General features: G+C 48.3%; 1 protein-coding gene across 1 annotated transcript in view; it reads left to right on the forward strand.

Moving 5' to 3' along the window:
- Positions 1-262: 262 nt before the first annotated feature.
- Positions 263-13614, forward strand: part of LOC144948367 (uncharacterized) — a 41302-nt gene continuing 27950 nt past the window's right edge. The window contains exons 1-6 of the mRNA XM_078877798.1: positions 263-560; positions 8494-8961; positions 10315-10374; positions 11181-11261; positions 12058-12165; positions 12403-13135. Of these exons, the coding sequence (XP_078733924.1) occupies positions 8496-8961; positions 10315-10374; positions 11181-11261; positions 12058-12165; positions 12403-13135 (1448 nt within the window). The 5' untranslated portion in view covers positions 263-560; positions 8494-8495. The remainder of the gene's footprint in view (positions 561-8493; positions 8962-10314; positions 10375-11180; positions 11262-12057; positions 12166-12402; positions 13136-13614) is intronic.

Genomic DNA, 13614 nt, shown 5'->3' on the forward strand with positions numbered 1-13614 from the left:
ATTATTTTTGATTATTTTTTATTTCAAAAAAAAAAATTTCTATTATTTGTATAATTCTTCTTATTTTATTATTTCCCTTCTACGTGACCTTTACCGAAAGAACCAAGAATATGAATCCCTACAGCCACAAAAGCTTTTCATCGAAATTTTACATCGTTTGCTCTTGGCGTCGGAAGCAAATTCGCCGCGGTCCCTCACCACCACCCCCCCACCACACCTCAACCAGCGCGAGGCACCGCGGCGAATCTGCGGCTAGCAGAGGCGTTGATGGTGGTGGTCGCCGCCGTTGAAACAGCAACAGCAGCAGCGGCGGCATTGGCGGCGTGTTCGTGTGTTTTTAAACCTCAACTACCACAATTCTCTCAGCGCTGCGGTGGCAGAAAGTTGTGTCTTTTTGGTGAGCGGGCGGTTGCAGATAGGAGGTTTTTTTAAATTTATTCTTAGCCGAAGTCGTTGAACATCGCTTTTTTGTGTTGTTTGTTTTGTTAGAAAATCCACGGCGAGATACCGGATCGAATCGTCGACAACTCGCTCCGTTGGAAACTCCGGATTGTAGTTCGGTGAGTAACGCCATCGCTCAAAACTCCTAAATAATTGGGTGGACTTAGTCCCCCAATCACTCGCTCGTAGTCAATAACCCTCCCAATCACTCGCTCGTGGTCAATAACCCTCCCAATCACTCGCTCGTGATCAATAACCCCCCCAATCACTCGCTCGTGATCAATAAACCCCCCCAATCACTCGCTCGTAATCAATAACCCCCCCAATCACTCGCTCGTGGTCAATAACCCTCCCAATCACTCACTCGTGATCAATAACCCCCCCAATCACTCGCTCGTAATCAATAACCCCCCCAATCACTCGCTCGTAATCAATAACCCCCCAATCACTCGCTTGTAATCAATAACCCCCCAATCACTCGCTCGTGATCAATAACCCCCCCAATCACTCGCTCGTGATCAATAACCCCCCAATCACTCGCTCGTGATTAATAACCCCCCAATCACTCGCTCGTGATCAATAACCCCCCAATCACTCACTCGTGATCGATAACCTCCCCAATCACTCGCTTGTGATCAATAACCCCCCCCCCCCATCACTCGCTCGTGATTAATAACCACCCAATCACTCACTCGTGATCAATAACCTCCCCCAATCACTCGCTCGTGATCAATAACCCCCCCAATCACTCGCTAAACTGCTCCCCACACACACTCGCTCATCTAAACTAATGACTATCTAATTAAACACTACTCGCTCAAAACTCCTGGTCAACTCACTAAACTACTCCGTCACTCACTCAAGATAAGGGGCCGGCCATAAATGACGTCACGCACCTAGGCGGGCGGGGGTCAGACATTTGTGACGATGTGTGACGATGGGGGGTTGAGAAATGTGACGTCACATCAAAATGCGCAACTTTAAATAAATATAGCCAACACGTTCTACTTAATTAAATAGACTTTGTAATAAATGTTTTCTCCTGCAACATCAGAGTGCAGCGCCACATTAAATACGCACTACAATGACAATAGTTTAAAGCGATTGGAAGCATGGTTTTTTTTGTAACGTCATATTTGAGAGGGGGGTCTGACTTTTTGTGACGCCGTGTGACGAAGGGGGGGGGGTCAAAAAGCGTCCAAAATCGTGTGACGTCATTTATGGACGGCCCCTAAGTTTCAAGTTACATTTGTTTAACACCAGCCGAGAAGTCAAGAGGCCAGGATAGGAGTCTCGTTTGCAAGGGTGATCCTAGCCATTAATCTGACGGAAGGGGGCGATGATTGCTATGGGGCGCCACGGTGGCTAGGAGATGTTAACAACCTCGCCGGGTGCACAGGAGGTCGTGGTTTCGATCCCGACACTGACGCCTACTGTATATTTGGAGTTTGTGGTGTCTCTCTCTCATCATCATCACGGTGGCTAGGAGATGTTAACTACCTTGCCTGGTGTACAGGAGGTCGTGGGTTCGATCCCGACACTGACGCCTGCTGTATATTTGGAGTTTGCGGTGTCTCTCTCTCATCATCATCACGGTGGCTAGGAGATGTTAACTACCTCGCCGGGTGCACAGGAGGTTGTGGGTTCGATCCCGACCCTGACGCCTGCTGTATATTTGTAGTTTGCGGTGTCTCTCTCTCATCATCATCACGGTGGCTAGGAGATGTTAACTACCTTGCCTGGTGTACAGGAGGTCGTGGGTTCGATCCCGACACTGACGCCTGCTGTATATTTGGAGTTTGCGGTGTCTCTCTCTCATCATCACGGTGGCTAGGAGATGTTAACTACCTTGCCTGGTGTACAGGAGGTCGTGGGTTCGATCCCGACACTGACGCCTGCTGTATATTTGGAGTTTGCGTGTCTCCCTCTTTCTCTCTCCCCGTGGTTGCGTGGATATTTTCTCCGGGTCCTCCGGTCTCTCCCCCCCCCTCTACATTGAGAATCATCATCATACGTTTATCTGGCTGTCGCCTGATGATGCTACTTGCAATTGCTGGCAAAACGTCGTACTCGAATTGTCAATGTTGTGGGTTTACTCTCCAACACAGCGGTGTTCTGTACTAGTAACGAATCTGCGTGTTTTGTTTCCGTGACAAACCTTACTGATTGGCTGTGGCGGGTTTAACAACACACATTTACGCGATCTAACCCCCAAATAAAACCTCTTATTGATGCGTTTAAAATATTTGGCCGCTATACATTTCCACGTGATGCTGATAAGCCACTTGGTTGAGCTATCATTTGTGATAGCCAAGTCGCTTCTGAAAAACGATCTCCATAGCTCAGTGGGGCCTTTACCTGGTAAAATAAAAACAAATTGTTTGATTGGAACCTCATTTGCCAGTAAAAAATATGATAATTGTTTTTTTACCCTTCTATCTGGCAACAAAACTGACACCTTTTTTACAAGGAGTCATGTTTACATAGACCACAATACCTGCAGTCATAATGCAAACAAAAAAATAACTGATAATGTGCACTATCCTTGAAGTTGATTGGTCCACACCCGAGACAGCTTTCCTTAGAGCCTAGTCTCACATGGTGTTGGACCAGATTTGAAAGCTGTCTTGGGTGTGGACCAATTAACTTCAAGGACAGTGCATACATTATCAGAGTTGTGTTTTTTTTTGCATTATGACTGCAGGTATTGTGGTCTATGCAAACATGACTCCTTGTAAAAAAAAGTGTCAGTTTTGTTGCCAGATAAATTGGTAATAAAACAATTATCATATTTTTTCTTCTGGCAAATGAGGTTCCAATGGCCGTACTCTTGCGAATGACCTCGAGGGGGAAAGTTAACGTCGGCTGTGTACGAAGCGGACGGTGTGGAGTGGTGTCACGGTTATTATTCCCGCAGTGATAACTGGGGCTGCCCGAGGATTCGAACCGTGAACCTCTGCGACAAGTGGTTTGAACGTGCTACTTGCAAGGCCTTGCTACTGTACACCACTGTAAACCTTGAGGGCTGGGGTTTAATGAATAACTATTTTAATTAGTAAACTATTTTTCGATTTAAAGCTTTCGTGACTGCAGGGATTCATCTTCTTGGTTCTTTCGGTAAAGTCACGTAGAATGGAAATAATAAAATAATAAAAATAAACATAATAAAAATTATTCTCACGACGTTTTGGCCACAACGCAAGCAGCCGTCCTCAGGTGGAGAACAGGTCTGTCGAGTAGACAGAGTCATCATTCAGACTCTGTCTTCTCGACAGACCTGTGCTCCACCTGAGGACGGCTGCTTGCGTTGTGGCCGAAACGTCGTGAGAATTCTGTTTTATTTTTATTATTTTATTATTTCCATTCTACGTGACTTTACCGAAAGAACCCAGAAGATAGTAAACTATTGATAAATCACCAATAAAAGAGCCTTGTGAGGGTTGGCGACAGATTCATTGGAAGCCACTGGAGTTGCACACTTTTACATCTAAATTGAAAACGAATTTCTTCATCATGAGGCCTCCTTTGCCAGTACCAAAATATAATAATAGGGGGTTTTTCCCCTTTTTTTGGCGACAAAACTGAAACCTTTTGCAAGGAATCATGTTTACATTGACCACAATACTTGCTGCAGTCAGATGACACCATCTGGTCGAACACCGTATGAGACTAGGCTCTAAGGAAAGCTGTCTCTGGTGTGGACCAATCAGTTTCAAGGACAATTTATAAATTATCAGATTGTGTTTTTTTGCATTCTGACTGCAAGTATTGTGGTTATTCACGTAGAATGGAAATAATAAAATAAAAAAATTAAACATGATAAAATAATTCTCACGACGTTTGGGCCACACCGCAAGTAGCCGTCCTCAGGTGGAGAACAGGTCTGTCGAGGAGACAGAGTCTGAATGACAAGCCCCAGGCTTGGAGCGACTATTTACGCTGGGATGGAGGGGCGTAGAGCGCCTTGACAAAATAATTTGCATATCAAGAGGAATTTAGCATATTTATGGGAAATGCAGATATGCGATTAGTACTAACTGTGAAATGCGTAGGAGGTTTGGCGAGGTGTTTAAAGTCATTATGCCCGTGCATTATGCAGGATTAGCAGCATTATTGAATTTCTGCATAGCCGCTTGTTGTGTTTAGTTTGCTGTCCTTTCCCAGCACCTCCGATTAGCACGTTTGGCTACGTGCGGTGGCGAAAAGAAGTTCAACATACGTACATTCGGGAGACTTTCATCCAGAAGTAGATAGTAGATCATCACTGACTATGATTATGCACAAATGGAAAGTTAAACCCCCCCCAACCCGGTTCAGTGTGCGACTGTGGTCACCCAGCACAGAACCGTGGGACATGTAACGACTCAAATCCCGATTCACAAATACATCGCGGCAATGCACCACTCTGCTACCCCTAACACAACCATCCGGCTCATTGAAACCACCTTGGTGTCAAATTGTAGTTGGTGCTGCACATCAACATCGACCCGTCTCGTTGGTTTTTTCGGTAAAGTCACGTAGGTAAAAAATAAAATTAATGAAAAATGAAAAACGACTTAATTAAATCGCCGACGTTCTTCTGAAGACGGAGGCTTGTGTTGCGCCCGAAACGTCGTGATTTATTTTATTATGTTTTATTTTTATTATTTCCCTTCTATGTGACTTTACCGAAAGAACCAAGAAGATTAATTTAGTTTTCTTGGTTCTTTCGGTAAAGTCACGTAGAAGGGAAGTAATAAAATAATAAAAATAAAACGTAATAAAATAATTCTCACGACGTTTCGGCCACAACGCAAGCGGCCGTCCTCACCTGCTTGCGTTGTGGCCGAAACGTCGTGAGAATTATTTTATTGTTTTATTTTTATTATTTTATTACTTCCCTTCTACGTGACTTTACCGAAAGAACCAGGAAAATGAATCCCTGCAGTCACGAAAGCTTTAAATCGAAAATTAATTAAGTTTTTCATTTTTAATTTATTAATTTTTTTGCTGACGTGACTTTACCGAAAAAAACAAAGAGTATGGATCCTTGCAGTCACAAAAACTTCAAATCTAACCTCAATACAATTCTTGTTCCTGGGTAGTAAGTGTTATTTCGTAATTGCTTATGCCTAAAAAGTATAGGAAATAGCTATTATTCCCCACAAACTTTGATTTTTGTGACCAGGACAGTAATATTTAGAAATGTACCTATTTTCAATGAGAAAACGGACGAATGTGCGTCTCTTCGTTCACGTAAAGTCGGAAAAAAACAACATATGAATGAAAATTAACATGTATTTGTTACACAGTGTAATGGGAAGGGGCTGTTCTCCCGACACGACAAACACCATTGGCAATCCTGCAAAGCGTTACTCAATTACGCAGACCCCCTGGGATGATTGATCGGCTCAGCTGACCCCCAGACCGGAATTAGAACTTGCAACCTTTTGATTGTGAATCGGACACTCCAGACCGCATTGACCAACTTTAGCCAGTGTGGTCACGGTTTTATGTTTACATTGAAGCTTTCATGACTGCAAGGATTCATATTCTTAGGTTTTTTCGTGACTTTATGGAAAAAACCTAAGAATATGAATTATGTTTACATTTTCTTGGTTCTTTCGGTAAAGTCACGTAGAAGGGAAGTAATAAAATAATACAAATAAAACATAATAAAATAATTCTCACGACGTTTCGGCCACAACGCAAGCAGCCGTCTTCAGGTGGAGAACAGGTCTGTCGAGAAGACAGAGTCTGAATGGCACGCTCCAGGCTTGGAGCGACTATTTAAGCTGGGATGGAGGGGCGAAGAGCATCTTGACAAAATAATTTGCATATCAAGAGGAATTTAGCATATTTATGGGAAATGCAGATATGCGATTAGTACTACTTGTGAAATGCATAGGAGGTTTGTACTACTTGTGAAATGCGTAGAGTCTGAATGATGACTCTGTCTTCTCGACAGACCTGTTTTCCACCTGAGGACGGCTGCTTGCGTTGTGGCCGAAACGTCGTGAGAATTATGTTTTATTTTTATTATTTAATTACTTCCCTGCTACGTGACTTTACCGAAAGAACCAAGAAGATGAATCCCTGCAGTCACGAAAGCTTTAAATCGGAGCTTAGATTAGTTTACTTTATATTGGATATATTTTAAAAGTGATTAGTTTATCTTCTTGGTTCTTTCGGTAAAAATAATAAAAATGAACCATAATAAAATAATCCAATTCTCACAAGAGTGAGAATTGTATTTTTTTATTATGTTTTTTTTTTATTAAATAAAACATAATAAAATATTCCAATTCTCACACGAGTGAGAATTGTATTTTTTTATTATGCATCATTTTTATCATTTTAGTATCTCCCTTCTACGTGACTTTCCCGAAAGAACCAAGAAGATGAATCCCTGCAGTCACGAAAGCTTTAAATCGAAAAATATGTTTACATTGTTATTCACAGCCCTTGAATCATCCACTGCTGGATGACTAAGGCCTTCCCATGCCATGTAGGTCATGGGTTGTGTTTGACCACACTTCACCGCGCTGGTCAGTTTGTGTTGTTGATTGTCCGAGGACCGGTTTGGAGATATCGCTCGCCGCTGATGTTTGCCCTGAGCAGGAATCGAACACGGGTCTTGCCGAGTTCACGGCACCAGTGCGTTCACCGCTGCACTGCTGGTTCTCCCAATAATAATATTCCATTACATATATTCACTCTTCTTCTTGGTTCTTTCGGTAAAGTCACGTGACTTTACCGAAAGAACCAAGAAGATGAATCCCTGCAGTCACGAAAGCTTTAAATCGAAATATATTCACTTTATCAAGACAGTTAAAAAGTACATCTCTGCCGCAGTTATGGAGTGGTCTCTGCACCTCAATGTGAATCAGAATCTTTATTTAGACTGGGAGGAATCTGATGAGCTATGAAGCTCATTTTCGCAGATGGTCAGTTTGGGCGGGTCAGCAAGAGTATTAGACGGGTCAGCAGGCAGAGCGAATGGTTTTCTAAAAATAAGTTTCGTACGTAGTCGGTACGTGGCAAGAGAAAAAAATACACGTGTTGCTATTAATACGACGCAGCATTTATAGCAAGAGCAGACGGCCACTTTAAAAAAAAAACCTCGGCTTGCGGAGGCTGGAGCTCATGCCCACCCGTCCTCGATTTTGATTTGGGTCCCTTTCTTATTTGCCTCACTGTCACCTTTGGCAGTCTCGGTGATAGCAGATTGCTCGAGTTCTGCTGGAATAGATCGGCAGTGGCGCGTTAATTACGCGTGTGAGCGGGAGAACAAGTGCCGTGTTTGTGTCTTGGAGATTACTCGCTCGGAATAGAACCCAGCGTTTGGGGCTTCGTCTTCAGGACACCTCTCAGAGTGATCTTTGACGTGGCCTCCAGCTCTTAAAGAAACACCCAGATCCACCACGGCTTGAACCCATGCCCCCGTCACCCCCCCAGAATTGCTGGTTCAGTGTTTCATCGTAGACGTAACCTTTCAGAGAGAAAGCGAGAAAGAACACCCACGGTTAGGACTTTAACCCAGGTCTTAGAGACATTACATCGATGTCTCATCGCAGGCATTAGAGAAAGAAACACACCCAGGGAGTCATCCGTTATTTTTCATTGTAAACACGTTCCTTCGGAGTGGGCAGGTAGGAACTTGGTTGGACGGCGCATTCGTGCGATCCGTGTCACGCGGCGCAAGCTGCGTGGGGCGGCTCGTCATGTGGTGCTGAGCCCGCCCCCAAGCGCTCTATGAAATACAAATCGAGGGCGTGGCTATGCACGACGGACAGACAAATAATCCCTGGTGGGCAGTGTGGAACCTGTTGTTCCTACCTGTATAAATGAGCCACATATAAATGTATAACTTGTATCAACTCTCCTCGCCAGTTAATGCTGAATTATTTCGCCGAAGCACTCGTGTCGTAGCCGAGCTAGACAATTCAGCTGCAGTCAAACCGAATATTCGCCCGGCTCATAGCTGTCGCCAATATTTCCGCGGCGCCCCTCCAGCCCTGCAGATTTTTCCGTGTGTGTGTTTTTTATTGCCGCCCGGCTCGAACCACGCAGGAATGGCGTGCGCCGCGGTGTTGGAGCCGAGCAGGGACTTCCCGGCGTGGCTGGAGGCGCAGGGCGTGAACGAGGAGGTGGCCCGGGCCATGGACTCGGAGCTGGGCATCCGGGACTACGGGGTCCTGCGCGCCTGCGTCGGGGACGGCCTCGTGCGGGCCGAGCTGCTGGCCACGGCGCGCGACCGCCTGCCCTTCGGCTTCTACGCCGTGCTGCGGCAGGTGGTGAAGGCCCTGCGGGGCGCAGAGCCGTTCCAACTGCCACTTTTTGACGACGGCGGCAGCAGCGGTGGCAGCGGGTCGTCGCCCGGCGTGGTGAGGGACGTGACCCTGGAGGGGTTGATCGAGGTGCTCGCCAACTTGTTCGGCGGACTGAGCCGCGAGCTGTCGGTGTCCATGCAGAGGCTGGGACGCGTCCACGGAGCGGACTGCGGCCCCGGGGAGGAGAATGGAGAATACCCGAGTGCCGGTGAGACTTCCATGGGCAGTCGTCGGCGTCATCGTCTTCGTTAGGCATGCAACGATGAAGCCTACACCCCTCGCGCTCGCACGGTTACTCCCCGACTCTTTTGAACACACATGTGCGCGTGTGTGTGTTGTGTAGTGGTTAGCGCGCCGCACTATGAACCCGGTGAGCCGAGTTCGATTCCCGCTTACGGACAATACCGGTGACGATTTTCTCAACCGGTCGTGGGCCTCCCCTAGGTCGACTCGGCCTCAAATGAGTACCTGGTGTGGTGTGTAAACATCACACCATGCCGGCCTTCATAGGTGCTCGGTAACAAAAAAAAACTTTTCCCAAAAGTCAAAACCATCCCCATCCTACCAGACAAGGCCCATTGAACCTATTAGCTTTTTCAAAAGCGACCTGGCCACAAATGATAGCTCAACAAAGTGGCTTATAATTTGGACATTTACAGCAGGCAACATTATCTAAAAATAGTCGAACTGCGCCTCTCTAAACGCGGAGGGGAGAAAAACCGGAGGACCAGAATTTTGGGCAGAAATAGGTTAGCCGTGTATACACAGCGCGGAGTGGCGTTAAACAGAACCTCAGCCAAAGCGTGGGGAGACGTATCACTACTCGATGCCCGATTCACAGACACGGATGAGGCATCATCACAGCAGCGCCACACATCGCTCCCCTGCTCCTCTCGATGCAATTATCTGGCTCAACCGCTTCAGTGTAAATTTATTGTCGGTGCTCATTTATCAACATCGGACATACAAGGAAGATGAAATTTGGCGTTGCATTTCCATGAATCAAGAATGTACGTACGTATGTTGAACTTCGGTGCATAGCCAACCATGCTAATCGGAGGTGCGAAAATAATTATTGATTTTCTTGGTTCTTTCGGTAAAGTCACGTAGAATGGAAATAATAAAAATCAAACATAATAAAATAATTCTCACGACGTTTCGGCTACAACGCAAGCAGCCGTCCTCAGGTGGAGAACAGGTCTGTCGATAAGACAGAGTCTGAATGACACGTCCTTGGCTTGGACCGTCTATTTAAGCTGGGAGGGAGGAGGAAGAGCGCCTTGACAAAATAATTTGCATATCAAGAGGATTTTTTGCATATTTACGTAATATTACACTATGTATTATTCTACCCACCCTACTGCACACCACACTGCTGCATATTCACCATACAACTACTTTACCGAAAGAACCAAGAAGATTAATCCCTGCAGTCACGAAAGCTTTAAATCGAAATTTAATTATTGATTCTCGCACAGCTGATGCAGTAATGGTGTCGTAAGCGTACGAATGTGTTTTAAATGAATCCCACTGTGCCTCATGCATTCTGCTCTCTGTGCAGGCAACGACCCGTCCCAAGATCAAGATCATGGAGCGGACGGCCACTACTTGAACCAGTCCTGTAAGTACCGCACCGCACCGCTGTTCACCTCTTCGTTTGAGTTACGTCAGCTACGTTGTGGGCGACGAGATGTCTCGGACGAGAGCGGATGTGCTTCGACGTGTCGATAGATTTTTTTTTCTTTGCCAAGTCACGACGATCGGCCACGGGATTCGCTCGTGCGAGGAATCGATTGTTATGTTCTTGCCCTGGGGATTTAAAGATGTCTGTCGGTTGGACCGCCGTGCGACGGACATTGATGCTCCGTGCAGCGGGGCTCGTGGAAGAGCAGTCCCACCGTCGCTCAGACGCCGTTACCACTACCTTGCCAAAATACACCCGTCTTTCAGCACCGCACTTGACCCTCTCTAAGTGTCCCGAAAGATCCACTGGGGTTTGATCTTCCAGGAAGCTGCTCGTGGTCCACCCTTAATCGCACCCGCCGCACGACACTGGGCGCAGATGCGGATACCTGATGCACAAATGGAAAAAAAACTCTGCAGTAGCATGCGACTGTGCTCATCGAGATCAGACCATACAACGTATCACGACGCAATGCTCCAGTCCACAAATGTGGAGGAGGCATCACGGAAATACACTCCGCTGATGCTCCTGATGCGGTTGTCTGGATTGACCACATGAATGTGAAATTGTAGTCTGTATGCATTTACATCAGCAGCCGTACGAAAGATGGAAGTGTCCCAAAGATCATGCGAGCCACAAATGACGTCTCTCGCTCGTGCCAACTCTACCCCGCGGTGCCGGAGTCAACACTGGAGCGAGAGCCACTGAATCGGTGTTTTCGTTTTTCTATTTTCTATTCGCAGACGAGGACGCAGATGTCCCTTCCCTGGAAACGTCCAGCACCATCAACTCGGACCAGGGAATTAAAATTGAGAGCGTGCCAGGTATCTCCGAAAACGTTCCGCTACTTTGAATGGGGCGTCACGGGACCGTGAGAGAGGTGGTGTGTGACGGCTTAGGAAGGCCATCAGTCGGCATTCGATAGGTCGCGGCCGACGACGATGAAGACGCTGCTGATGACGTGAGAGAGGAGCAGGGAAGCACAACCTCGTGTTGCATGTGGGGTTGGAAGCACACCGAGTCACCCGTTGACTGTCGCGCTGGCCCTGCGCGTCACGTGTGCCAGTGCGTGTGTGTGCTTGCACGTCACGTGTCCGTGCGTGCGTGTATTTGTACACATCACATGTTCGTGCGTTAATCACACCTCCAATTAGCATGGTTAGCTATGTACGGTGCGAACGAAGTTCATCATACATTGCATGTCCGTGTGGTCGCGTAGTGGTTAGCGCTCTGTGCTACGAACTCGGCGACCTGATTTCGATTCCCGCTCACGGCGATCATCAGTGATGAATATCTCAACCGGTCATAGGCCTCCCCTAGGTCTATTCAGCCTTAAATGAGCACCTGGTGCAGTGTGTAAACTATCAGCACTGGGGAGACAAAGGCAGCTGGGCGTGGTGCTACCCACCCACCCCCTCGTGTGCTGTGCCGCCCTTCATCGGGTGCTCGCTAACAGCACTTTCCCCAACAGTCTCTTAAAGGCTATACGTGGAATTCTTTGTTTTTGCGTCATGTGACCATGTGGATGAGTTCGCGCACGCCACGTGTCCATGCATGTTTCCGTGCGTGTGTTTGCACGCGCGTGACGTGTGTGCGTGTGCGCACACACGTGTGCTGCAGGTCATAGCTCCCAGCCGTTGCACAGAGGTCAGAGGTTAGGTGGCCGACCTTCGTGGGACTCCTCGGGCAGTGGGAAGGCCGCTCCGTCGACAAGCTCCCACCACTTAGGCAAGGCCCAGGGTCATTTCTACCGAATGCCAGTCAGTTACTGCAATCTCGGCGAACAACCGTGTTGCTATAATTGCAATTAGAATTTTCCCCAGAACTGTCAAGAGATCGTCGCGGTTTTAACTCTGTGAACGGAGAGACATCCACAATAGTTAGCTGTAGCCTCCGCAACCAACCGACCGACCAACCGCCGCGTCTCTCCGCTCCTCCTCTGTGGCCCCCCTCCTCAACCTCCAGGTAAAGCGACGGTCGGCGGCGATCATATGTTCGCAATCGAGGACGTCACCTCGCTTCAGAGCGACAAGGTGCGACTCGTGCTGGCGGCCAAGATACGCACCAACGCGCAGCAGCAAGAGCGGCATCTGTTGCAGCAGCAGCAGCAACAGCAGCAGCAGCACCAGCAAGGGCTGGCTACCCGTCGATGCGCCGAGAACCTTCCGGAGCCCGTCTACCACGCCGCACAGCTGCCCAACTCGCACGCGTACCCAGCGGTGCCGGGCGGCAGGAACGGCGCCCCGTCTCCGGACGCCGACGCCGACCCTGGGCGGCCGCACGAGTGCCGCCAGTGCGGGCGGCGCTTTGCCAAGTCGGACCAGCTGACGGGTCACATGCGCATCCACACGGGCGAGAAGCCGCACCCGTGCGACTTGTGCGGCCGCACGTTCTCGCACTACGGCAACCTGAAGACGCACCGGCGCACGCACACGGGCGAGAAGCCGTACCGCTGCGGCGCCTGCGGCCGCGCCTTCTCGCAGTGCTCCAGCCTCAAGACGCACCAGCGCATCCACACGGGCGAAAAGCCGTACTCGTGCGACGTGTGCCCACGCGCCTTCGCGCAGTACTCAAGCCTCAAGTACCACATGCGCACGCACACGGGCGAAAGGCCCTACGCGTGCCAGGCCTGCGGCAAGAGCTTCAGCATGTCGAGCCACTTCAACAGGCACAGGCGCATGTGCTCGAACGCGCTCGTGTAGAAAGGGGCCGGGGGTGGCGGGCGCGGCGGGCTCGTTGGGTGGGGGGTAGCCAGGTCTAGGCGTGGTTTCGGTGAGGAAACAAGGGTGGGGCGGGGGGTGCAGCTGGATGGACTAAGGCGAAGTTGGGGAAAGGCTGCGTTGTGTTTGCAAGCGCGTTGTTTCCCAAGGATCGTGACAAGGAAGCGGGGGGAGTTTGCTGTGAACTCCGCTGACTGCGATTTACGAAGTGGCCAGGCTGCACGGGGGTTTGCATGCATGACAGCAAGCGGCAAGCTGTACACACAGCTGACTAGACATTGGGTTGTTTGTGCTTTTGTTTGCACAGCAAACGCGATGGAGACGTTGAGTTGTCGACACAACAAAAGCACACCATCTTCTTGGTTCTTTCGGTAAAGTGACGTAGAAGGGAAGTAATAAAATGATAAAAATAAAAAATAATAAAATAATTCTCACGACGTTTCGGCCACAACGCAAG

This window comes from Lampetra fluviatilis, chromosome 3 (assembly GCF_964198595.1).
Source record: "Lampetra fluviatilis chromosome 3, kcLamFluv1.1, whole genome shotgun sequence".
In the NCBI taxonomy this organism is placed as follows: Eukaryota; Metazoa; Chordata; class Hyperoartia; order Petromyzontiformes; family Petromyzontidae; genus Lampetra; species Lampetra fluviatilis.